Here is a 27,763-nt window from a genome sequence, read left to right on the forward strand (position 1 = left end):
TGGTGAGAGACTGCTCCAGAGCTTGGGGGGCCCAGGGTAGTATGGAGAAGGCACGTTTCCACCCATGCTCGTGGCATGAAGGGGGTTGCAGTACTCCCAGCAGTGGTGTCACAGGCAGGAGAGAGACTGTGTAGGCTCCCCAACCCAGCATCACCCTGTCTCCATTCCTGTCTTCCTCCTGCAGCTCCCTGCCTGTGGGCAGCCCAGGGCAGAAGGACCACAGCTGGATGCGGGAGTGGAAGGGGCTTTTCACAAAACAGTCACCCTCCTTCATGGCAAAGAGCAATGACCATGATATGGGTACAGACCTTCAAGGCTAAGGGAGAAGGAGTGCCAGCTCTTAGCCATCTTTTTCTTGTTAATCTCTAGGAAAACAACAGTCAGCTGCATCCACCTCCCTCATGTCCCTTCTCTTCCCCATCTCCACATACATAGTGTGGCAGCACACAAGACAAAGGGAAGGACCAGAAAAGAGTCATCGCTGGTCGGAGACAGGATGGGCCATGTGGGCTGGTGGCATTCCTCCGGCTCAGTCCCCAGCTAATTGGTGGGACCTCAGTTACTGCTGAGGCTCTGGCTCGTACTGCTTCTCCGTGGCAGTGTAAAAGTCCTCAAGGACCGACTGCAGGTATTCAAAGGTGGGGCGCTCCTCAGGCCTGTTTCGCCAGCATTTCAGGATGATGTTGTAGAGTTCACTGGGGCACATGTCCGGGCAGGGCATGCGGTAGCCCCGCTCCAGGTTGCGAATCACCTCAGGGTTGGTCATCCCTAGGGAGAAAGGGAGACCCACAGGAGTTATTTAGTGCCAAAGGGATGATGCCCAGCTCACATTCAGCCCTGTGACAGGGCCTGTCTGGGACCATGGCACTGGACAGCATCTGGACACAGTCCCTTCTTCAGGCTCCCTGCAACCTCCCTCCATGGCTTTCACCTGGTATGTCTAAGGCTCAGGGAGCCTGGGAGAGAAAATCCTGCGGGAAGAGGTAGGGGTGTGTGTCTGGACACATGGGTATGTGTGTCCACATGCATATATGCATCCAACTGTAAAGCAGCATTAGATGCTTTGGAGCTCATCTGTGCTCAGCCTGAATTTGCAGTGCACTGTACCTGGATATGGGATCCTGCCGTAGGTTATGATTTCTGTCAGAAGGATACCGAAAGACCACACGTCAGATTTGATCGTGAAAACTCCGAAGTTAATGGCCTCTGGTGCTGTCCACTTAATAGGGAATTTGGCGCCTGTCAGGAGAAAGCAAAGGGAAAGAGGACATTTAGGTGGAGCATCTCCCTGTGTTTCTGCTGGCAAATAGTTGCCCCAAAACTGAGCCCTGTTGACTTCATCATGGGGCTGTGATGGGAATAACTGAAGGTACTGCAGAGTTATGGGGATAAAGTCAAACTTTTAAGCTAAGGCACATTTACAGCCAAGAGGAAGGTAATCGTTGCCTGCCTCCTGCTTTCATTAAAAGGTCTCTTCTGCTTAGCATCTCTGTGCCCCTCTTGGATCTTTCTCCAGTGCAATCAAAGCTATTTCACCTTAAAAGACTCTTTCACAGGCAAATGCTTATAAGCATACATAGATAATGATACGAAGAGACCAAATAAGGAGAAAAAAAAAAAAAAAAAAAAAGATTGCACTAGGAAATATCCATATTTCATAATACCCATGATAATACCTATATCAAAAAAAAAAAAAATCTAGGCAAACTATTTTACTGGTAAAGTTGCAGAAATCAGCAGACTTGTACAACGTTTGTATCTCTCATGTATTTTGCAATAGACTCTCAGGAATGAAGCCCGGGAATTGCAGTCCTGACAGCCGAGCAGAGCAGCGTGGTGCTGGGGCCAAGCAGCACCACGCTTGGTGCATGAAGTAAGAGCAGCTACTTGTTAGAGACCCATTACACTGCCAGGATTAATTAACTGCTGTGAGAAGTCAGTGGGTTTCTCCAGGGTATGTGCCTGTGTTGCTTGAAGCAAATGCTCAGGATAGCTCTATTACAAGCCAACAATGGTAAGATTTTATTCTTTATAAAAATCACTCACTGGAAGGGAGCTCTGTTTAGCAAAAAAGCAGAAAAGATGCAGATAGATATAAGTTCACTGCTTCTAACAGATGTATATAAATTAAAGAAAAAGTTTCATTTTGTCCACAAAGATCTTGTTTCATACACTGCAGATACCAATGACCATAAAATTGCAATTTAAGTTTTTCTAACGTTAAAAAAGAACTTGATATGTAGGGACTGAATTATGTAGGAACATTTTTATTTGCATATCTTGTTGCAGCACTGAAAGTCCAAACACAATGCATGAAATAAATGCCTTTGTTCTTGCATCATGCTTTTGACAAGTAGACAGATGAGGATAGGAAATGCAATCTGTTAATTCAAAATTGTTCAAAGTAGATAAGGGCAGTTGTTATTTAAGATTAAAACTAGTTGAAAAAGTACTAATGGGAACTAGTCTCCACTGGAAATGTAGAGTTTCTGAGTATGTTAAAAAAGTATACTGATTTCACAAAGACTACTTTTTAAGGAGAAAAACTCCCTCAACTAGTCCCAGCAATCTCAAAATAGCCCTTTATGACATTTTGCAAATGATATTTGTGATTTTTTTTTCCATTTTGAAATAATTTTACATGTTGGAATGGGCACATTTTGTATCATAAAGGATTTTGAGAACAGCGAATTGAAATGAATGTTTTTGATCTTGTAAGGAAAAATACCTATTTAATTTCAATTTGAATAACACTCATAACTGACCTCTAAATACAGGAAAAACATTTTTGCTGGAAGAATTTGACTTAACCCTGTTGTCAAATGACTGTAAATGGATGCCTGCATCAAGCAAAATGACTCAGTGTGACATCTCCTGGCCAAACTGTCTTGTCCTTCACCAGTTCAGAGATTAAAACAGTAGCTCCAGCAAAGAGGTTGGCTTTGCAGATGGAGTCATAAGCACATTTCATATTAACAAGCAGGAAGTGGGTTTTTGCATTTTTTTAAAGATATTCCAGGTACACTCTTCCCATCAGAGACACCTGCCAAACTCCAAACGCAGACCCGTACCGTGTAAGTTGCCCCTCAGTTATTGAAGGAACGCCCTGGGCTCAGCTTGCCGGGGATGTCTGAAGTCCGTCTGACGCCCTAGGTCTGCGGTTCCAGCTCCCTCTGCAGCCTCGAGGTGTTTGATGACATAATTACACTGCTATTTCCTCCCCTTCGGACTGACTCGCTATTAGCACGCAAGCACAGGCAGAGGGCTGCTTTAGTAGCCATCAAATATCTCCAGTAACAGAACCTGAGATTCAGCAGGACTCCCCCAAACAGTGCCAAAAAGACTTGTTTTTTTTCCATCTCCCTCCACAAATCTCAGCGTCTCTGTCACATCCCCAAGGTCTACTGCTTCTCCTGGGATGCCCTGTTCAGCGTTCTCACTTCCTCTGTCTGCTGTCTGAGTGCTGGTGCCAGCAGAAACGGGGGCTCTGCGCTCACGCCATTGACTGCAGTGCCCCGTGTCCACATCTCAGTAGGTATCTCCTAGCCCAGTCTGTGGGCACCGGGTATCTCAGCGTGGCTCCACACAGCAGAAGGGTTGCAGATAAGGGGAAGGCCAGCCAAGGGGCTGCATTGGTGAGGCAATGCTGGGAATAACACCTACCTTCTTGTGCCAAGTATTCATTCTCAATGATCCGGGCCAGGCCAAAATCAGCAATTTTGCAGCAGAGCGTCTCTGAGACGAGGATGTTGGCGGCTCTCAGGTCACGGTGGATGGAGTTCATTCGCTCAATGTATGCCATTCCTTCTGCCACCTGGGAGAGAAGGAAGGGCTCTGTCTTAATCCATTTACTTTCCCGTGACATAACATTGGTCTAGCTGCATCCTACCCATCTTGACAAACACAAACATATAAACACTGTGTGTAGGGTTGCCAGCATGTGTATGGGCCTCCATATATGCTCCATGGATGAATGGATGGATAGATAGATAGATTAGATAGATACTGGCCATGTGTATCTACATGTGTGCAGCTCTACCAACATGCATCTTGCCTCTAAAAGCTTTAAACAGTCAGGTCAAGCAGAACAGAAGCATTACCCTCTGTTCTACTCAGAAATTATGGCTTTGGGACATGTCCACAGTGAGATGCAGAAAGTTGAAACAAACCTGAATCCACATCACTGGATTCCCAGTTTCTGCTACAAGATTCTCCCTCTAGTTGAGATTTTAATCATAAACCGTGAAGACTAAATATATGCATTAAAAAAGAAAAAAACTCTAGGAGCTCATCAGTCTCTCAGTCACAGCAGAAGACTTCAAATCTAAGATAATTAGATGTTTTTCAGCAACCTCCTCAGTCTTTCTAGTTGGTCTGCTTTGGGGTGGGCAGGAGATCCCCTGGATGTCCCTCTACAATAAAACTGAGACTAGTGCTTGGTTTCCTTGTGCTAGATTCTGCTTAGGACCCAGGACACAACGTAGTTCACCTCTGATAGATATGTGAAGCAAAAAAAAAAAAAAAAAAAAAAAAAAAGCAGAAAACCCAGGCATCCACTGGAATATGACTGGGATAGAAGGCACATCCGTGGGCAAATCCCTTATCAAGGACAATCGCTGCCTTTTTCCACCACCGCCAGTACAGACTGCTGCTTTGCAGAGAATTTACCTTAGGAGGGATTTACTTTTCTTCTTTCTTGGATTCTCTCTGTTTCTAGCATCTTGGAGCAAGGAGCAACACTGGGGAGGCATCTAGCATGTGACAAGCTCCTACAAATGCTGGTAATGACCTTTAATTGCTAGGTACTGAGGGATTTAGCAGCGGGAGACTGAACAGTTTCTTTATCAGTCGAGCCTCAAATTTGGGATAAGCTTTTCTCAGAATGGATACATGCAGCCCCTGCTAATAATGGTTAGCACCTTTTCAAGCTTTCATGTGCCTGTGGGTGAAGGCAAAGTAATTTTCCACTCCATACAGATTCATATCAGCATCTTTGCTTGAATGTGGTTTTAAACAGGATACTAACACATACTTTCCAATGCTGCATTTCTAACCTGTGTCAACACCCATTCAGTGCAAGTGCTGTTTGCTGCAGTGGAAAATGGAAGAATTGATGTCATTTCCTGTCCTGATGCTAATAAGATAGTACCCAGTAATGGGTTCGTTTCAGCCCAGAGTGCATTTGAGCATGTGCCCTCAAAAATGACCACAGGATCAAGTGCATTAGCTCAGAGCTTTCTAATTTTATCTTCTGTAAAGGCTATTGAATCCAAAATTGTGCTCTAGAGAGCTGGACTCCTTTTGGGCCATGGTGTCATCAAGATACCACAAGTAAACAGATTGTGAAATAACTCAAGAGACTTCCCTCCTCCTCCTTACAGAGATATCGAATAATTTTTTGGAATCCTACTGCTGTGGGGAAGTTGGTGATTGAGATGGGAGGGGAGTGATTAAATCTGATCTTCAGACTGACTGACACCTGTGTCTCCATGGGTTTTGAGGGATGGGCAAAAAAACTGCTTCTTACTCTGCTCATTGCAGATGGTTTTTGTGGAGATATTACACGGGAGGGGTATGGGTGTTTGCAAGAGCCCATGGTGACATCCTCATGCACTTACTGACCCTGCATTACCAAGGGGGGGGCTGTTGGAACCTGCTCTGCACCACTATAATGGAGCAGCTTCTGGCCAGCTCACGTTACATCGTCACATTTAAGATTTGAACTCTGATCTCAGAGAGGAGGTTTGGGTGCATGGCTCTGAAGGATGCCCTGGGACAGGTCTTTCCTGTGCACCGCAGCCCCAGTTTGGCTCCTGCAGCCAGTTTGTTGGCAAACCTACATAACCCCGTTCCTAGGGCAAGCAGGATCATTGCCCTCTCTCCAAAAATTTGCATGTGCCTGCCTGGAGATACTTCGTTATTCCAAGTGCTCAAAACAAGTTATAAATTGTGTATTAAATAAATGCACTAGGACTAGTAGCTTCTGCTGTCCATTCCTCAAATCTGGATGCAGCATTGGCCAATAGCTTTGCTGCAGAGCTTTTTGGGTCACCTCTGTGGCTGCAATTGAGTTCAGATTGTTCTGACTTTGGTGTTTTCTTGTTCTGTATTGATATATTAGTTCACATTCTCTAGTTTATCTCTCTTCTGCAAGCCCAAGGGTTCTGTAGCATAGATTAATTTACACCCCTCTGCTTATCATCAGGAATTTAAAACAAACCACAAGCTATTTTTTTGGAGGAGAATGAAATAACAAAAGAATGAAAAAGAAAGAATAAATGAAAGAATGAAAGAATGAAAGGAAGATGGAAGTGGAAGAAAGAAAGAAGTGAACAGAAAAGAAGGATTTTAAACAGGGAGGCTGCATTTGGCTTTATAACCTGTCACAGACAACAAAGGTAAAACTGCAGATAGGGAAGTTTCATCAGTAATGAAGAGGAAAAGAACTGAAATACACTCCTTTATATTATTCATAGTGTTGAGAATAAAAACAACTGATTTAAGGCATTTTGCAAACAAGAAACAAAATTTTTCACTATCATACAACATTTACTGAAACGTTAATATTCCCCATATTACTGAAATGTTAATGTTCCTCTGTGTGATGGCAGAACTCAAATTTATACAGCATTTGCTTGGGCTGGCTTTGGCCCAGAGAGGCTGGGTGGTCTTGTGGGTAAATTCTAAACCTGCACCTCAAGACAGCTGTACTCAGCCATGACACTGGCTCTGCATGGCTTTGTTTCAACATTTCCAAAATTAGCTTAACTCTGCTCAAGGGTGAGCCAAACTGTGGCGACAGCTGTCTAGGACCAGAGTGGAAGGATTTTGCCGGTCTCATCCTTCATGTCTACCTTGCTGCCAAGATGCTGCCACTCTGGGTCTCAGTTTCCCTAGCTTTGACTCTTTCGAGTTCGGATGTCCTGCTGAATCAAAAAGATACAGCACAGCTACAACTATTAACATTTAAAGCTTGAGCAGGCTTTGAGGGAAACAACCCTACTAAGGCAAAAGTTTGTTCTTGTAAGGAGCAATATTTCCAGATTTGGTGGACATCCTGTGTGCCTAATCATCAGAAGGGAAGATCTGCTGAAAGGCCAGCACATCTCCACATCAAAAATCCTTTTGTTGAGATTTCTCTTTGTTTTGGTAACAAGAGAAATAAACTTATTTCCTGCTCAGTAAGACAGAAAAAAAAAATACCTCAGCACTTCACAAAGCTCCGTAGAGGGTTGTCCTAAAGAAGGAAGAGCAACGCTGCGCTGACATCCCTATCAGCGTGAGTGCTGAGGGAGAAATCTTTAGACAGCACACCAGGAGGTGCTGTTTTTCTCCATAAAATCGAAACTCTGACATACACTATAAATTCGCAAGAATTTCACTAGGACTATATCAAATCATACCTCAAGTCCATTTCCCGGAGTCTGTTCACTAACCTGAGCAGACATATCAATAAGTTTTGGGAGACTCAGCTGGCTTCCTTCTTCTGTCTTCAAGTAGTCCAGCAAACATCCTGTAAAAGAGGATGGACTGTTATGACTCTTCTGATTAATTGGATGAATCTACTTTCCCTTCACTGAAAAAGAAAAAATCTACCTGCAGCCGAGCATCTTCCATTAGGGAAGTTCCCAAATGCAGACAATTTCTGCCTCCTATTCTCACTCCCCAGACCTTTTGCAAAATCCTGTGCATTCTTCACTCAGAGTCTCACAAGGCAAAAGAAAGGAGAATTTCACAATGAAGGGAGTAAACATTTGAAACAAATTTCCAGCAGGAACCCTGGAAATCTTCAGATGGAGTATCTTGATTTTGTGAAAGGGTTTATGAAATGTGAGACCACAAGAGGCAGGATTTGATGATCCAGCAAATCTTTTCCAGTGCTGGAAACGAGTTTCTAGATTCACTTAATCCTCCTCCTTGCTGACCTGAGATAACACTCTCCACATTATGCATGTCAGTACCAATCAGCTCATCAACCTGCTTTTGCAGAAACCCCAACCAAAAAGCTCCATGAGGCTCTTTACCATTGGCCATGTACTCTGTGACAATGTAGATTGGCTGTTTGGTGACTACTGCATATAGCCGGACCAGTTTGTTATGCTGGAGCCTCTTCATCAAGTTTGCCTCTGCCAAGAAGGCGTCAGGATCCATGCTGCCCTCCTTCATGGTCTTCACAGCCACCTTGATGTTGTTCTTGTAGTAGCCTGCAGGGAGATAATGATGCCCTGAGGAATTTTGACCTCTCTGCAGGCTCTCTTGTGCTGTGCAATAAGGAATACAAGAGCCTGCAGATTAAAGAGTAGAAAACTACAGCAAGAAAGTGTCAGAGAAGAGGGTAGGAATACGCTCAGCATCACTTCTAAGAGATCTCAGAGGTGTCTTGAGAGACCTATGCTTCTGAGATTGGAGAATGCTGCCATCTAGCTCAGCAGGGCGGGAGACCAAGAAGCTAAGGGGATTGGGCTGGTTGCTTTCCCCTGATGTGTGTGGGTAGGGGAAGAAAGAGATCTTTGTGGATCCTGTTTCAGAGCAGCTGATGAGAAAGGCTCAGAGATCAACGGTTTTCAATCTCCCAGCAAGAAGCGAGTGGTAAATCTGAGTGCCAGTGGGCTCCTAGCAACAAGCAGGGATGAGTGGAGAAAGGAGAGATATGGCACAGATGCCAATCAACATGGGTTCACAAGGAGTTGTCACTGCTCCAGGTGAAGGAGATCTGTGCAGTGAACCTATCCTGACTCTGTCCTCCCAGCTTTGTCTCTTCCTCCAGGAATTCCCTGAGGCCTTCCACTGGCCAGGGTTTGAAATAATCTGAATGCTGGAGCACCCACCTGCTTTCTGGGCAGGGGCAGCCCTCCAAGCTGAAGGGACCCTCATTCTCAGGCAGTGATTTGATCTTATAGAACCATCATTTTTCTTTGCATTCCCATCTCTCTCTCTCTATCTTGGCCCTCTGCCCACCACTGTGTACCAGCTCCCCCAGTAAGGACTTTGCAGTCAGGAGGTAGACTCAGTCTAGTCCCATCTAAATTCCCAAGGCAACAAGCAGCCACAAAAAGAATAGGAAAGTAAGCTGAGCATGTCCCACTTCCTCATCCACAGATCAGCAATGTGCAGGGACACATAAGGAATGGGTTAGTGAGGAAGACTCTGTGGGGAGGCAGAGTCCCAGGGAAGCAGAGAAGGTGGTACAGTATCACCAGGGTACCGTACTGTGTGCAATTTAGGATCCTAAATTCACAATCAGGATCCCTGGGCAGAAATACGAGAGCATGTCATGGGAAGTGAGTATGCAGCTTCTCTGACACCCCTTGCAGGTATTTAGCCTATGAGACTCATATTGAATCATTGGTCTGTACAAGCACAACCTGTTTGATCCTTCCAAAGTGCAGAGCTTATAATGCCGCTACCACATGCGTATCCATAAAGAGTATTTTCGTAGGTTAGGATCTCCAAACCCAGGCAAGTTCTATCTTAGAGAAAGGGTTTTCCGTCTCAGGGTTTCCCATCTCAGGGCTACATATTTCTTTTCGGGAATGGAGAGCCTTGTACTTACCCATCCACACTTCCCCAAACTGCCCGCAGCCAAGTTTCTTCACAAGTTTCAGAGACTCCCGTGGGATCTCCCATTCATCCTCCGCCCAAGGTCGCTGGGGAACCAGAGAGATGCAGGGAACTGTGAGCCTCTGACACAAGCCATCACCCTTCTCTGTGTGAGGAGAAAGCACAGGACAGTTCAGTAGGATAAATTGACCCTTCAATCCCACATCTAGCCTGCTCTCCATCCTCATGCTAGGAAAAACACAAGCGGTGGGATACCTCTACAGTCATACCATAGCTGTTTCAGTCACAGGGATCAAGGTATCCAGAATGGACCTAATGCAAGGAAAAAATCCAAGGAGAGCCATATAAAAGCAAATTCCCCTGCCCAGTCTGTCCAAACCCTTCCTCCTGCATACCCCTCCAACATTCATTCCTTTCTTTGACTGCTGGAGAAACTCCCTGGCTATACGGCTGCAGGTAGAGCTAGTCCTCACAGTGCCCAAGGAGGAAGGATCGGACCTGGGTGCCCAAGTTCAGCTTGGAAAAGGACACTTTGCCCATGAATGTGGATGGACCAATGGTGGGTGATTGATGACCCTGTCCGTGCCTGCCCATGCCTCCCAAGCCTCCACTTTCTGCTAGCAGACAGACCCACTAGGGAATGCATGTAACTTACGGCTATAATGATGGATTAGCTGTGGCAGGCTGGAGAAAGTAGTCCTGGGGGAGATGTAATACCCCCCACCATCTAAGGTGCGGATCCTGTAGTGTTTGATGATGTCTCCATGAGCACTGTTGCTATCTCTCACAGACAAAGAGTAGGCACCTGGATAAAGAGCAGAAGAAGGAACTATGAGGATGAGTAATGCCTGATGCAGTGACCAGCTACCTTCTCTTTCCTCTGCAGACTACAACTGCAGCAAATCTCTGCAGATCCTCCCTCCCAGTCCCTGCTGAGGCCTCCTCAGGGCAAGTCCTACCAGGCTACAGACTTCCTTCTCTCTGAGTCAGGTGGAGACATGAGAGTTCACAAAGTTCACCAGAGCCTAGCTGGGCCTACTGGGGCTTCATCGAGTAAGGCCTGCTACAACTAACAGCCCCAAGGGAACAATACAGCAATCCGAACATCGAACATCGTTAGTGCATCTCCAGCCAGAACAATCAGACTCTTTTAAGGTCATTAAGGTCCTCTGCCATAGCTTCAAGCATCTGAGTTGTCTCACCCTTAACATCCCATCAAGATGCAACAAGTGACTGCAGTCTCACCAGTTTGCAGGTACACAGGACTGACAATGAGTTGAATCACCCAGCTAGCAAGACCAGAACTCCAGTTAGGGGAAGGGACAAGGTCAAGAGGTGTGTGTCCCTTCTCAGCAAAATCCAGGGACCACATGTCCCCGTTACCCCCCTACAGTCATTATGTCAAGCCAATGGTTCAGCTGTTGTGGCCCTCTCTTTTACCATGAGTTTGTACCTCTGCTAGTACCTGTGCAGCCTGAAAGTACAATTACTATTGTTATTACTATCATTACTGTGATTGCTGCTGTTATGTTGTTATTTTAATTTAAAATTGCTTGAAATAATGTGCAGGCCTGGGTATAGCCCATTAGAGCTGGTCTTGTATTGCATGAAACCATGGAGGTGCCTTACATGCCTAGGACGTGGCACAGGATATGTGTGGCTATTTGTGAATGCAAGGAGTGCTAGAAGAGTATCTAGGATGAAGGAGCTAAACTTGGTTTGAACCCAGCTGTAATGATGATTGACAGCATTGCAAAAGGGAGCCTAGGAATTAATGATTAACACATGTACAAGTGTGTGATTGGAGGTCAAGAGTTAGCAGAGAAGAGTGGAAATGATCTATTTGTTAGTGTGGTGGCACCCAAAATGTTTCCTCTTCAGCAGGACCTGCTCTGCAAATCCCACTGACTCTTTAAACCCTCTTGCATCTCTCAAACTAAAGACACACATCACGCAGCAGTGACAGAGTACCCTCCAGGCCAGTCTATCAGCTGCCTAACACCAATGTTAATATCTATCCTGTCATTAGAGGTAACAACTGTATTTCACCCCATGCTAGAATTTATTTACTGGAGTTAGTGTCGTAGAGCTTTCCCCATCATTCACTGTGGGTGAAGGGTTCCGCTGGGAGTGCAGTGGAAAGGCAAAGCATCAGGGCTGAAAAGTTTCATCTCTCCCTCCTCTCAATGACAACAGCAAATGAATAAAATTAAGTGGAGCCAGATGGTAGGACTCCCGCTTTCCCCCAACAATAACCAGGATGCCTCAGGAGTCCCTCCTCCTTAGTCACAAAGGACATTCGCCTGCCCTCAGGCAGACGCTACATCCCAGCATAGCCCTGGGCAAACATACAGGCAGGCCCACACCAGCACACAACACCACAAAGCAGTGTGGGCACCACCAAATCTTGCCCTGGGTGGGTCTGGGTCTTAGACCCCTCTATTCTGTAGCTCACTGGATCTTCACCCCATCCTTCACAGGTCTCTCAGCTCCTTTCCGTTCAAAAGACAAAAAGAGGAAGACCTCCAGAAGGTACAGTGAATGAGATTCAGCTCCAGATTCACATACACAGGGCTGATTCAATCACCTAAACATGGATGTTTGATACCACTCAAAATACTCTGGGACATCCACATGGGTCTGGCAGGCATAGTGTGAACCCACACACTCTGGTGGAGCACCTGGAGCCAAGCAGGAAACTCTGGGGCATCTCAAATGGCTTTAAGATGCCCAGTTTTGGGCAAGCAAATTAAACTTCATTGCCTACAATGAGATCTCATACAACAATCATGTTGTTGCCGCATGTACAGATATCTACATTTCGATTTTTATATGTCAGATTGAGTCCTGCTTTCATACTGCGAATGTGTGATCCTTTATTTCTAAAGGACTCATGGGACTCTTAATACCTTACCATCTGCACAGAGCGTCGGATGGTACTAAGCGCTGTTTTTGTGATAAAGAAAACTCTTTTGTACCCTGTGTCCCCTTCTGCAGAGAATGGAATCCTGCAGACTCCAAAACCAAGCTGAAGCTCTATGATATGGGTGATGCTGTCTTCCAGCATCCGCTGCCTCCCTGACTCAGGGTAAGAAACCCAAGAGTTCAGCTGGAAACTGTGGCTGAACTCTGCAAGGGCCCTCCCGCCGGGAGCACAGACACAGCAGTCTTACTGCTAGCCAGGAGTTCGTGACTCGGCACAGCTGTGCGACTGTGTTCCTGCAGGTTTCAGAATGATTATTACTTCGGGGGAAGATTTGTTTATTTTCAGCAGCTTCAGTAAGGCTAGCTCTCTGCTGATGATTTCACTGCTGATCTGATTCCCACACTCTCCTAACAAGGAGCCCATCTTCCTGGGATGTTAAATGTGCCTTTCGCAGCCTCTGCAAAACGCTGACTGAAAGAAAAGCCTCCAGGCTTGCACAGCTTTAGTATCTTTAACCGTAAACAAAATGAGACACCTTCAGCCTAGGGTGGATTGTGACAAGGTAGTGTACTTAGGCAGGGTACAGAATGCCTACTGCTGTGGCTGAGTCCAATATCATAGAATCAGTAAGGTTGGAAGGGACCTCTGGAGATCATCTAGTCCAACCTCCCTGCTCAGCAGGGTCACCTACAGCATGTGAGCCAGGGTTGCATCCAGGCGGGCCTTGAAGATCTCCAGAGAAGGAGACTCCACAACCTCTCTGGGCAACCTGGTCCAGGGCTCCACCACTCTCACAGGGAAGAAATTCCCCCTCATGGTCAGGCGGAACTTCCTGTGCTTCAATTTCTGCCCATTGCCTCTTGTCCTGTCACACGGGACAACCGAGAAGAGTTTGTCCCCATCTCCCTGACACCCTCCCTTCAGGTACTTGTACACACTGATCAGATCCCCCCTCAGTCTTTTCTTCCCCAGGCTGAACAGGCCCAGCTCTCGCAGCTGTTCCTCATAGGGCAGGTGCTCCAGCCCTCTGATCATCTTCGTAGCCCTACGCTGGACTCTCTCCAGTAGCTCCATGTCTCCCTTGTGCTGGGGAGCCCAGAACTGGACACAGTACTCGAGATGAGGCCTCTGCAGGGCTGAGGAGAGGGGCAGGATCACCTCCCTCCACCTGCTGGCAACACTCTTCCCAATACACCCCAGGAGACCATGGGCCTTCTTGGCCACAAGGGCACATTGCTGGCTCATGGTCAATTTGTCATCCACCAGCACTCCCAGGTCCTTCTCTGCAGAGCTGCTCTCCAGAAGGTCAGTCCCCAGCTTGTACTGGTGCCTAGGGTTATTTCTCCCTAGGTGCAGGACTCTGCACTTGCCCTTGTTGAACCTCAGGAGTTTCCTCTCTGCCCAGCTCTCCAGCCTGTCCAGGTCTCTCTGAATGGCAACACAACCCTCAGCTGTATCAGCCATTTCTCTCAGCTTGGTAGCATCGGCAAACTAGGTGCACAGCATGTACCTAATGGGGCAATTTCCCTAGCTCAACTCCATACTTGGCCATGAAAGTCAAATGTTGTTGATGATGTGCTAGGTGAATGAAGATATACAATGGCAAGGAGAAAATCAAGAAGAACCTCTGGGGTTCAAAGGGCAGACTTAATTCTGTGGAACTGCTCTGGACATCTTTTTGTGGGTCATACTGCTATATATATTAAAAAATGAAGCTTCATAATACCTTTGGAGGTGCAGGGCTTTTTCTTTTCCTCTTTGCTTTACAGAGTAAGAAACTGTGGTTGAGATAGATCAAATGGCGTAACCATGGCCATTCAGGAAGTCTAAGATACAGCCAATATGTGAATAGAAGCTGAATGCATAGAATGATTCAGAGAAAGACTAGATGTTTGAAGAAACAATATTTTGAGATAGAATATTGAATATTTAAAAAGACAGAGATGAGACTCACTTTTCAGAGCAGAAGCTGATTTCTGACCCTTTGGGATTAAGAGGGGACTTGCACAGAAGTGGAATATGCTACAGCTGCTAATGCAGAATATCATATGCTTCCTGCTAGGTCTGCTTCTAGTCAGCAAAGACACGACGTTGGAGACCAGGTCTAATGTGCCATTCCTCTTTGAATCTCAGGACGTCTCAGGAATTACAGCCTTTGAGGGAATAATTTCATTTTGTGTTTGCATTTCAAGGAAAGTGGAAGCAGAGGATAATTGTCCCGAGTAAGTGTAGGGAATGGTTGATTCCTGCTGTGTCAAGCATCCAGAGATACCACAAAGACTAAGAGCATGTGTGGACAGAGGGCCTTACCCTTGCCAGCCCTTCAGTTGCAACACGTCTGTTGGGCCTGTGAACAACACATTAATTGTCCCCTATTCCCCCAGATGCAATTCACCACTTTGGACCATGACAGACACCTGGTCAAATATCCCAGAAAACAAAGGATAGAGCAAGAAAGGGATGAATGGAACAGGAGAATTTCATGACTAGTCCAATTTGACTATTTCAAAGACACCACAAAGACAGATGGGGAAACAGTATTTAAGCAACCAAATGACTCAGCAGGGGCAATGCTAAAAACAAGTTCTTCAGAGTTTCCTGGCCTGAATGTGCCAAAATTTTGAAAATTGCAAGTCTGCATAAAAAGCAGCCCTCCTTGCTGCCCTCACTTTAGCGGGGATATGCAAAGGTGAAACCAGGGGTGGGGGCAGAGAGAGGAGTTAAAAGTCTAGATAAAAGTAGGCTGCTGTAATGCTAATGCAGCACCCTCGACTGATGGCTGGAGGGAGAGAGCTACAGGAAAGGGAGCATCTCGTTGCCCCACTTAGCACTCTAGATGTCACATCTATTTGAGAGCGGCACTTCAGTGTGACACTACTGACGCAGTGAGACGCTATTATTGGGGATGGCTGCAAAGTCAAGTTGGCCATACAGCCAACTCTGTGCACCCAGACTACCTCTCTCTTAGTAAACTGCACAACACCAGAGCCTGCTCTCTGAGGTGACATCCATGTGACGAAACTCTCTTACCCTTCAAAACAGAGTGGCTGCATTCAAGTTGACTGTTGGGAATGGTGCTTGGTTCATGCCAGGATCAAACCTTCACGGAGACTGAATGGACAACCCAGGTGCAGCATCCAGGCTCTGACATTATTTCACTTACTAGTATATACATAGCCATGGAGGAAGGGGCAGATACTGCCTTGGTGAGCACACAGGTGAATGGGAGATATCAGAAAGGAAGAAGAAGCTACTATGCACAAGAACTGACTGTAAAATGGAGGACTTTGTCTCTCTGCTCCTGCTCTTACTGGTTGGCCAGAGCCTTGTGGAAGCATTTAGGAAGTGAATCAAGGAAAAGAAGATCCCATGTTACTTCAGAGGGATGCTCCAGGTCTCTACTGATCCATGTTAGGAATAAACAGACCAGCTTTTCCCCATATAGTAAGGAAGGACTACTGTGTATGTTTCACAAGGGCAAAACTAAAGTGTGGTAAAAATAAAGTACTTTCCTGAACTGCTATAAGGAGCTGGTTCAGAACAAAGCCATGGAATTATCATCAGCACCATTTCCTCCATGCTGTAAGCACAATTACTAGTCTGGAAGATGCAAGAGGAGAAAAGTAGGGAAGAACCAAAGTGAAATTCCCATGAGACAATTTAAATCAACTTTCAGACTGTCTGCAAATTAATAGAATGGAACAAAGACGTTGCAGTTATGCAGTTATTAAGTACTATGGTTAGTAACTATATCCACTGCCCAAAAGAGGTGACCACAACGCTCTGCTTTTTCCATCCTCACTGGGTCATGTCCTCAAAAGACAGACAGGCTCATATAGAGAGAAAATGAATGATGTCCACCTTTCCTGCTCTAGTCTCTTTCAAAAAAATTCTACCTCTGCATCAACTCCTTTTGCTACGGACTGGCAGGGAACAAATATTTCCTTCAGGGAAATATTTCGCCCCCAAACTCTCCAAAATTCTGAAAGCCTCTGCTGGAAGCAGGAAGGCTTCCTCAAAAGTGCCAACATGGACCTCTATTTTCCAAAAAAGTAGTATTTTCTCAGGGAGAACAGGAAAAGAAAACCCATTAATCACTGTTTTGGAAAGTCATTGCTGCTTATCTGTGTCCTTGCATCTTTGCAATGAACTACAGTGAAAGGAACCATCTTTAGCACAACCTGAACTAGAAATAAAGGTAACAACATGAATAAATCTTTGCTCTTGAAATCCTCAGCTCACCTCTACAGCCTTCCTGAGTCTCACAAGTGTTATTTTCTCCTACCAGTTCCAGTAAGCTCCATAGAAACACTGACACAGCTGGACCCTGCAGCACCAATCTGAAGGATTTTCCAAGCACTGGCAGTAATGACAAGTTACACTCACTCTGCGAATCTCACCTTTGCTGGTTTCACTCTCTCTGACAAGAAAAGAACCAACGTTGTTACCAGGAGCCAACAGCAGCCGTTCAGCATCTTTTCTGCTCAGAGTTTTAAAATACCACCTGGGAGACACAAAATGTAAAATCATTATTAAAAAGAAAGAAAAAACTCTGGAAAAAAACAAACTATTTCCAGTTAGTTCTTTTCTTTTCTTTCTTCTTTTTTTTTTTTCTCTTTTACTATCAAACTCTGAAATTGAGGGTTATTTTTATCAGCAAATAGCTTTATCTGATGGAAAAGGCCAGTAATAGACATTTTACAGTAGATTAACACCAGATTTTAGTTAATTTAGGCTTGTTCCACAGCCTAGCAACTGAGTCAGAGAAGATATTAGATGATCTGCACAGTACCCCTATATGAGGGAAGTGCAAACACAGCCCTCGAAGCACATAGAGACCCCCAGCTCTTCTGTTGAGCTAACAAGCTCTGAGCCATGCCTAGGCAGGCAGTGTATAAAGAAGTTACATGGGCTGGAGGCAGAGGATAGTATGTCCCCAGCTGCTAAAACCCACCTTTTGCATCCAAAGAGCATTTATACCCTGATCAAACTTCTGTGCATTGTTAAATATCTGCTCAATTCAGCAATGATGGAGTCCCTTAAAGATGAAATTGCAAGTGGGACAGATCTTTTATAGCTGAAAATCTTAGGGGAAGGAACCTCATGGGAACCCTCTATTTCTCCTCTTGCATTATAGGAATAAGAAACTCTCTTAGCTTTTTTTTTTTTTTTTTTTTTTTTTTTTTATATATATCTTCTTTGAAGGCTGCATCTGTGCTCCTGAAACGAGCAGTGCCAGGATGTGAGCCTGGGTACTGGCACTCAATTTTCTTCACTGTTAAATTGCATGATCCCCAGCATAGTTGAAGCCCTGATTAACCAACCCCCTCCCAAGTGATTTTCAGTCCCAGTTTCCATACAGCCACCCTGTTAGTGGCAGAGGGATTTTAATACTATTCATGTGGGTGGACTGGCCCTCAGCTCTGAAGAATGGGGACCAGCACTGTTAATTTGCCAGTGTGATTATAACTCTATGTTCTTCCCCCCAGACATTTGTTTTCCATGGTGGATGAAGTCAGTGGACATATCTTTGGCCTTGTTTCCAATAGCAATCTCATACTCTCTGCTCTGCGTCCACACTGCACTTAAAACTTCTCCTAAACTTTTGGGCAGTGTTGTCATGGACGATGAAAGGCCTCTCGCCTTTCAGCCCAGCAGTGACTACTTTCTGCTGGCAAGTAAACTTTTTCCTGTTGAGAGACTGGGCTCTTTCTGAAAGGAAAGCCCTGTATCAGTCAATGTCCACCATTTGTAAGCTTGTGTACTTACTTTTCCTCTTCCAAGCTGTCTACTTGTGCAACGAAGTTCCTGGGGATATAGCCTTTCTTTCCACTGCTGAGGGATTTTGCCAGCCACCAGTCCCCCTCACTGCAAACCAAGAAGGGAAAATTTGAGATTTCACAACAGGCTGAGGCTAAGGCTGCAGAGACAGCATGGTTTCTGGGCTTTAAAGAGTACTACAAGAAAAGAAGGCCAGCCCTCATGGAGGGAGATGTTAATCTACTCTGCAGGCCCCTCTCAGTTTTCTAGAGCCACCACTAAGTTGAAGACTGCTGACAAAAGATAGATAATCTTTCAGAGACTTCTGGAGGTGGCAGTGTCTTTCCATCAATGTGCAGAAAGTGACCATGGACCCAGACTAACATACCTCTGCTAAGCGCACCAAGTGAGAGGAAGGAAATTTGAGCCACTGTGGCCCAATTTTCTCTCTTGCATAGGGACATAACTGCTCCTCCTTTTTACTTCTTCCTCTATTTGCCAGACATGTCACTGCTCCCCCATAAGTGACTCAGTCTTGCCACCGGCTGAGACCAAAAGCCATCCCCACCCAGTGCGCTTTCTGGCTCCTCTGCCCCAGCTGAGTGGTCTCAGCTGACGGTGTCTGGCTGAGAAATGTCACCTCAGGAGACCAACTCGGAGAGCAGTCAAGGATGGAGCAGCCCTTCTGAGCAGCCTGCTCCAAAGCAAAGTGGGCAAAGCCAACCTCCACCTTGTTACGGATGAGACAGATGGACTGTCAGCCTCTCCTCTCATAAGTTTTAAAAGAAGAAAATGAAATGAAACCATTCACTTCTCTGGCTAGACTCTGTCCTTTCCTCTGACTACGCCCAACCCACATCCTTTGCAAAAGCACGATCAGCAAAATATAGGAAATAAGTGATAGGTTATTGTTGTTATTTATGTTACTTCTGCACCCATATGCATTGGCAGACTTGGGCTGCAGTGAAGAAGGTGCCAGTAGTGCTCAGGCAGGGACACTACCTCACCTCAAAGTATCTATAACCTGAGGAAAGCAGGTAAGCGCCACTTTCCCCATCTTGGAGAAAAAGAGCAGAGTGGCCAGAGTCACATTTGGCATCTGGAGCAAAGCTAAGAAACAGGCACAACTCTAGTGAGCTGTAAATGAGTGTCCAGCTCTGAGCCCGCCCCCCACTTTCCCAGGCTGACCATGCATGTCTTTGAGCTCCCTCTGGCAGCAGTTTACTTACTTTGAGAGGACTTGGAGTTTATCCCCCTTGACCAGCTCCAGGTCACGATCACTTGAGGCATCAAAATCGTACAGTGCAATCACAGTAAAGTCTTCTAAAAGAAGAAATGACACCACTGAATCCAGCCTGGTCTCTGCTAGAGGGTGATGCACACTCAGGTGTACAGCATGGTGTTTCAACCCCCACCTGCACAGGGGCTTTGGCCTCCCCCAGTCTCCCCAAATCCAAGCTTTCCACCAACCTAATTTTGATGCCAACATCTCCTCAGGGGTCTAGCACTGATTCACCGAACTGTTGGCTGTATAAATATTTTAAAAGCACTCCAGACCCCTATTTCCACAAAAGTTAGTGAGTCAACAAGAAAAAAAAAAAAACGTTTGTGTGGAATAAGAGAAGTCATAAATAAACTGCCAGTGTTTCGCCTCAGTTTTACATGGTGGTAAATAAAAAGTGCTGTGGCAACATTTCCCAAGGTGGCTCTAGGATTTCACTCTGAAAGATGAGGATTTTTTGATTGAAAAAGGCAAAGAGTCATCCATGTCCCTGCTACTAGACTCCATTGCTAAGATTTAGCACTCACTCCAGACGCTCTTGACTCAGCCTGTAACTGGGCCTTCCCTTTTATGCACGATGACTTGCAGACCATGTTCAAATCTCACTGCCATTCTCTAACCAGCATCGCTAAAATCCATCTGTTCTCTTCAGCTCACTCTGTTACAACTCTCATGGAGGTGGCTGCCACTCCAGGCTGTCCTTCCCCTCTTCTGGCCATGATATATTTTGGATTTCCTCACTCCAGACCATGAAACTGGTGCTCTGTGGCTTCCTATCTCTCATTTCACTCGCAACCTGGGCAGACTGGGGCTGTAAGTGGGTCTGAGAGGCTGTCCCCTACCCTAACATATCACTTTTTATCACTTTTAACACTGCTAACCCACCCTGGTGCAGATCTCTGCAGGCGGGAGGCTCAGGGGAGCTGAATCGCTATGTTTGCATGTCCTGGTTGTGCCGGTGCTGCTCTGTGAGAGGTTGTGCAAACGTTCACATGTGCTCTGTGTGCTCACAGCTACTGAAGCAGAAACAAGGAGCTATTTTAGGGCAGACCAAACCTTATAAAGAAGATCAGCACGCAAAACAGCACCAAACCAAAATACAGTACCAAAAAACAAAAGAATAAGAAAACAGAGAACATTGGCTGTGGAAAGGTTTTAGCTTGTACACAGCCATATTAATGCAGTAAGAGTGGTGGATGGTCTATATATAGTTTTTCAAAATAGACTGTCAAGCCACTGTCTCTGTGTGACCTTTTCAAATAACGCCACGAGCAAGAGAGCCAGACTGGCCCATTGTCATCACAAGATAACATGTCTCTGAGGCAACTCGGGTTTTGTGTGTACGCGGGGCCAGGCTGCTGCTCTGCCTGGAGATTTATTAGAGAGGTCAGATGAGAAAGGGCCAGAGTGGGAGGGGAGAAGAGAAGGGAACTGTAGCTTTGCAAACCAAAGAAAAGGGCAGTTCCCTTCAGGCTTGTAAGAAGGAACTTGAAGATCAATGAGAGGTTTCAACAGAGCCTCGCCCACTCCTATGTATGGGGGTAAGGATGGTCAGGCACAAGGGAGAATGCTTTGAAGTCTTAAAATATCTTGCTCAGTTGGAGGCTTCCCCTTGGGGGATCTCAAAGCATTTGGCATTAGAAGTAAATCCAAACTCTCGTTGCCTCCTGGAGAAAGTTGATGTTACCACGGTTTTTGAACCTGCGTATGAGCAACTGGGAAAAGAGAGAAGGCCACTCAGTGAGCACCTCTCACAGTCATCCATGCAGCTCGTGGTGTAATTGCTACCTTGCTCCTTGGTCTTGCACTTCATCTGTTCATTAGGTTAATGGAAGTCTTTTCCCTAGGCTTAATTATTTCAACTAACAGTGAGCTCATAGATTTCAGACCCTAATGTATCTTCAACTCATGCAAGAGTGTAGTCATGTCAGGTATGTTTCAGTGGGGGAATGTCCAAAACCCTCTAGCACAGAGCTTCTCTGACATGAAAGGTTTCTGAGCATATGCCTACTGCAAGATCTTCACAATGAATGTGCTCATCCACATGTATGATCCTTCTCTTTCTGAAGGTAAAATAATACAGTGCTCGCACTTTTGCTTTGAAAAATAGAAGCAAATGTGTAAACATCTTCAAGCACAGCATGGATATGCATTCCAAAAAATAAAATTTAAAAAAATACAGTTTTGATCTTGAAGCAACTGAAGAGGTACAAACAAACAAACAAACAAACAAAAAGGATCAAGAGAGAAAAGGGGAAAGAAAAAGAACAAATAAAGCAAGGACAGAAAGGTTTTATGTGCTGAAGAATATTATGTATTATGTATCTCAACATGTGTACTCAGAAACACTGCACACTTAAGTGAGCCAGAAGAAAAGCTCTCTCTGCTCAAGCCAGCAAGATTTGCTGTCTCATGATGAAAGCGACTCTTTCCCTCTCTTAGTCTACCACCCCACAGGAAAAAAAAAAAAAAAAAGTGTTGCTAATACTTTCTTGGCCCATTTGGTCAAGTTAGATCACGAGCGATTCTGTGCAGCACCCGGCACAGCGAAACCGCTGGAGCTGCTAAGAGTGGCTGCTTTGCAGATAATGCTAACAGTCCAAAGACTTTGATTGTGAGCCAAATATGTCTTGGCTCTGCGTTGCTGTCAGGGAAGTTAGATACCAGCTCAGTTTGCGTAGGCTGAGTGCCAGTTTGATGGCTTAATAGAAATGATTCAAACAGTCTTCTCACCGCTGTCCCGTCATGAATGCGAGGCCTTTGCAGCCGTCCCACGGTTACAGAGCCATGCTGAGACTGTGCCAAGGTCTCTCAAAGGACCGCGAGCTGGTTTTGAACAATGCTAGAATGGTTGTGGGGTAAATGAAAACTCCTCGGAGCATGTGTAGGCCACCTGGGTGCGCCGAGCTACGAGATGTTGTTGCTGAAAATGGGTCCAGCTTCCCATTTCAGCACGGCATGGGCTAGTTTGCTGGAGTGAATGCAGGCGTGAAAAACGTGCCTGAGCAACGCAGATGCTGACTGTACACTGGCTTTATTGCTGCGCTCACTGCAGTGGATGTTGGTTGGTCCCATTGATGAAGATGCAGAGCCTGCGTGCTGCCACTGTTGCCTCTCCCAGAAGTTAGCAAGTGCAGGTGTGACCATGTAGGAGATGTCTCTCAGGGCATCCAAGCTGGCACTGTGAAAATGTTTTCTGCCCAAATATTTGAGCCTCATGTTTTGACCCAGTGAGTATATTTGCAGGTAATTTCTGCTTTCTCCAGAAAACTATGCCAACCCAAGCCCATAACATTTTTGTTAGGAAATTCAAATGTTTTAGGTAAATCCCCCTTATCTTCCTTCTCCCTCTTTCTTTTGACCAGTTTTCATTTTTCTTTGAAAAATTAGTATTTTCAGCAGAAACAACCCTCCCTTTTTCCAACTAAGTTCATAGCTATGCTTCTGACTGTTCCTCTCAGACTCAAATTCACATGCAGGGAAAGACTACAAAAATAACTAATAAAAAATGACTGTAAAAATTGATGTTAATCATGAGATGCCTCAGAAGACCTTAATTTCCAGACCATACTTAGCTCTCACCCTCTGACGGTCAACTCTATTCATACTATGCAAAAAGCAAGCAGAGAGGTTGAAGCTACAGTTCCTCAGTCAGAATAAAAGCCCCACCACCCCCTTGCCAAAATGACTCCCTGAGCAGTTGTAGGTTATTATAATTAATGCTTGAGGACAAGAAGCCAAAAGTTCACCACCCTGAGCTGAGAGAGGATCCAGCACTGACCTTAAAGACATCATCAGTGCTTATCCTCGAGGAAAAACAAATGAGAAACTCGCGCAAGAGAAGAATCTGCCCTAAGCAAAATGTTTGTTGGCAGTAATGCAAACACTACGGTCTTATCCAGAGTTACAGACTTTTTGCCTTTCTTCATGCTATTTCTAGAAGCCAAGTAAATACAAGAGTAATTAGGCTTGTATTGACAATAAATAAACAATTTTGGAGATGTCAGTGAAAATCTGAAGCTGTGAAACAAATTGCACAGCACTGAGATCAAAAGGAAAAAAAATCAAAATGCAAGGAATACAAACAGTGTAAAAAAAGAGAAGAAAACTTTGGTTTTAATTTTATAGAAAATCTCATACTTCCATAGTCGCTAATTTTTGAATGACTGAACTTATAAGTTGCTCCACAGAATATAATTCAAGTCTTTGATTTTGTTATGTAATTCAGATCAGTGATTTTTAATGTGATCAGATTGTCTGGGTTCTGTGCTTGCTTTATAAATTTACTTCCATTGCCTTCTCTCACCAGAGTATAAACATAGGCCTCAAATATGTCACATAGTTCCTCTCAGCCCATTTTGACATGCAAGACAGAGGCAGACAGAGTCACTTCTGGAAATCCAAGCACTACAAGAGAAAAATAAGAACTTCCCCATACCATGACTGTGAGTATTCCTACCAAACTGGAACTGAACCCAACAAACCAGAACATTTTTGATAATTGAATATGGCTAACATGCTACTTGATGCTTTTTTTAGCATCCTTCCTGTTCTGCCTTCTGACACGAAGCAGAAGTAAAAGCCGCCTCTCTGAAATTGGCTTTTGTTGTGCTTCTAGCCAGAGTAAGAACGTTGATAAAAATCCCATGAAAAACTGGCCTGGCAATATCTGCTCAGTTCTGGAAACACAAGAGCACAGTTGCTTGGAAACATGCCATGAAAATAATTTTCCAGAAGAAAGCATCATTTCTGGAAAACTGGTATGTCCGTGGAAACTCACCCCAATACACAAAGCTGAAGAGCCACATCTCTCACCACACATGTGCCAGCACAGGGGAAAGACAGAATAATACTGAACAAGCTCGAAACAAAACATTTTAGTGTTCCCATACTGATCTCTGTAACAAATGTCAGTTTTGAAGAACATCTTGACATTGCAGTAATTCCACTGGCTGCTGCATGAGACTCTCCATCGTCATCCCTAAGACCATGAAGGTGTAGAACCACCATCCCAGCCCTCCCATTTATTTTCCACCCCATCTTTTCCTTTTTTATGACCCACAGATTTTCCCACTTCCTTCCACCTCGTATTCTCCCTCTTCACTGTTAAAAAGAATAAAATGGCCCAGCATGGTGATATTGTGTCATCTTCAGAGTAGCTCCTACAAAAACATTTTTGGGGCACATTTTCAAAACAGCCCCTCGGACATAGTCTTCTTTTCCCTTTTTGCCTCATATTTCTCCAGTATACCTGCTTCTCCAGAGGCTCGTCTCTCTCTCTCTCCTTCAGGCACAGCCCTCTGCTCCCTTTCTTCTACTCTTTCTCCCATTTGAAGGCCTCGATTTTCCCTTTGCCATCTACTTTCTTCCATGCATCCTCTATTTTATATCCCTTTCAAATTATCTTTCTCTCTATCTTTTTTGACACAAATAGATACAAATTCCTGTGGGAGGTTTGGCAGAAGTAGCAGAGAGTTTTCTGCTAAAGGGTGATCATCTATCAGGTGCCATCAGACAATTCTGCAATCTGCAAATAATTGTAGAGGTGGTTGAAGCCAATACCCAGTCTCCAAGCAGAGGCTCTGGACATCCTGATTTTGTTCTTTATTTTTGTTTTTTGCTCTTTCTTTTTACTTTACAGTCTATTTGAGCCTTCTGATGCCTTCAATTTCCTCTGAAATTTTCACATGGCTGGATACAGCATCTACAAGTTGTCACTGTCCAGACGGGGCAACAGACAGAGAAATCTCATGTAGTTGATGTCTCAGACCTCACTTTACTCAATCAATGAAGAAAGAACATTTTTTCCCCTTCTCTCTTTGATGAGTGTGAGAAATTTGCAGATAGAAACATTTAGTGATTTAAACTGAATCTTTCGAAACATACTGATAAACTCCCTGCCTGGCAACTGTAAAAATACGGAAACCACATGCTTGCTACATGACAACTTGTTCTCAAGACCTGCTGTTGAGAGACCACCATCTTGCAAAACCCCACGGGAAGGTGAAGGAAACAGCAATTGATCTAAGAATCTTACCTTGTACAGAGGCTCGGTTTAGATGAGGGTTGTTGATATCTTGTCTGGCCTTTGATATAAACAGAAAAAGAAAAAAAAAAGAGGCATTTATTACTTATGTTTGCAGGAGGACCTGCTTCGAGCTACACAGATGACTGACAGTCTGATTTGGAGTCCACTGTAGTCAGTCACTATCCCTCTATTGCTGGCAATGGCCCCTGCATCTGTCTCCTTATGTGTTGTGATGGTTTTAGCACATTTTGCTGTGATGTGTTCATAGCTGGCTTGACTGTCTGCTTGAATAATCCTTGGCTCCTTTCTAAATAAAAGCATAAATCTGCTACCCACTCATTTAGACCCTGGTCTATTCAGTTCTGTTTACTAGTGCCAGACCTTGGATAAATAGGGGATGAGACGTGAATAGTCCCATTGAGAAATGACAATCTCAGTATTATTCTAAGCAGACTACCCAGGATACACTTTGCCATAATTATCTCAAGGCTCATTCTTTGCTCAGGGATATGTTCAGGAAACAGAGCCTGCAACTGTACTAGCACATTAAACAGCAGTGAGGCACTGCAACTTGCCTGCCCACACTGCTAAAATGCTAACATGGTCCCTAGTACAGCTTTGGCTCAGCCCAACCAGCACCGACTCACACAACCTCGGGAATGGTTTAGGGGTTAGCATGGGTCAGAGGTTATTCCTAATTGACAACTGGGATGCAACCACCTTGTTTTGGAGGCTGTGTTTAACATTATGGAAATGGCCAGGTGGGCTCGCTTGCCCTCTACCCTGCTTTAGACCACATTTCCTGTGATCATGTGAGCAGCCTAAGGTATAGTACCTAGTGACTGAAGTATGTATTTGGCGACAGCCAGAGGTATTTATACACGTGCAAAGGGAGTGAACCACAGTCAATGAGTTAAAAATGTCTAGTGCCTCCTGTCCATATTACTCCTTGATCCCTATTTAGCAGCAGTGTGGGGCAGGAGAGATGCTCACTACTCTTTCTAATCTAACTGAAATAAATATGGATTTTCCCTGATGTATGAGAGTTGGTGCCTGTGGCAAAAAGTGAGTATCAGAATGTGACTGAAGATGTTATATTTGCACTGAAAGCAGCTCCTCTCCAATAAGTTGGGGAGAAGAAAATTTAGGAAAAGAACATCCGCTTGATCAATCTGATGTTTGTGAAACTAACAGGGTGAAAAAGTCTCCATCTGTCACCAAAAACAATGTTAGGCAATTCCTCCCCAGCCTCAGAGCTCGGGACTTGAGATGGGCTCGCATGGTAGTTGCACCTTGATCTCTTCTTGTGCTGGCTGTCTAATGCAGTCTTGAGAAACCTTGCAACATTGTCAGTAAGCAGCCAGAAAAGAGAAAACATCTTCATCCTCTCTGCACAGCAATGGGCAGAGAGATGAAGTGATTGCCCAGGTTTATATAGGGAATCAGTCTACCCAGGTCTCCTGACTCCTAACCTAGTGTTGTACTCATCCGACCCTCTTTCTTCAGCCTATTATCTTCCCTGATGATAAAGTTTTGATTGTAATCTGATGACTTGAATCTGGCCCTTCTTTGTGCCATTTTGCAGATCAGCACTATATGACTGAGTTGCAGAGTGCTGAGGGCAGCAGTCCTGTCTAAGAGATACGGGGGCGACATGGAGGAACTCTGCTCAAGTGGTGCATGGCACACAGAGCAGTGTCCCCTGCACCTTATTCTCCCATCCTTTCTTCTATTCCCCTATCCAGCCTGCACAAATAATTGTGCTCAACACAACCAGCTTTCGAGAGCCCCATCATCGTCAGCCCACTCGGACAATTCACCGCTGTAATGTATCCCCACAGAGAAAAGGGCATCCTTTTTGCCAGAGGAAAACACAGAGTAGACAGGGCTGATTGAACAATTCTCCTGGTGTTAAGAAACTCGTAATGGGGCAGCCAGGGGTAAACATTTGTCTTCTGTCATTTGAACCACATTTCTCAACTGGTCGATCAAATTTCAGGAAATAAAAGCACTCAGGTTCCTACTGTCAAACATAAGTATTGCCTTTTTCTCTCTAAGTAGTAATTCAGCTGTGGAGGACTCTAGAAAGAAACAAGAGACTTACCTTAGGTAGGTTAGGGGGAAATTTATTCTTGAATTTTAAGTCACTTCCAGAAGTGTATTTCTCGTTGGATGTCAGCTGATTTTTGCTCCCAAGCAACCCCAT

At 44.9% G+C, this 27,763-nt stretch overlaps 1 protein-coding gene across 1 annotated transcript; it reads right to left on the reverse strand.

The window, feature by feature from the left end:
- Positions 1–152: 152 nt before the first annotated feature.
- BLK (BLK proto-oncogene, Src family tyrosine kinase) lies at positions 153–27,763 on the reverse strand. Its single transcript, XM_062571226.1, has 12 exons — positions 27,662–27,763; positions 25,567–25,615; positions 19,477–19,570; positions 18,257–18,355; positions 16,888–16,991; positions 10,217–10,366; positions 9,554–9,706; positions 8,025–8,204; positions 7,437–7,513; positions 3,664–3,814; positions 1,108–1,239; positions 153–768 (listed from the first exon to the last, which is right to left on the reverse strand). Exons 1-12 carry the CDS (start codon positions 27,761–27,763, stop codon positions 560–562), a joined length of 1,500 nt encoding a protein of 499 aa, XP_062427210.1. The 3' UTR covers positions 153–559.

The sequence above is a fragment of the Rhea pennata genome, chromosome 3 (genome assembly GCF_028389875.1).
Source record: "Rhea pennata isolate bPtePen1 chromosome 3, bPtePen1.pri, whole genome shotgun sequence".
NCBI classification, from domain to species: Eukaryota; Metazoa; Chordata; class Aves; order Rheiformes; family Rheidae; genus Rhea; species Rhea pennata.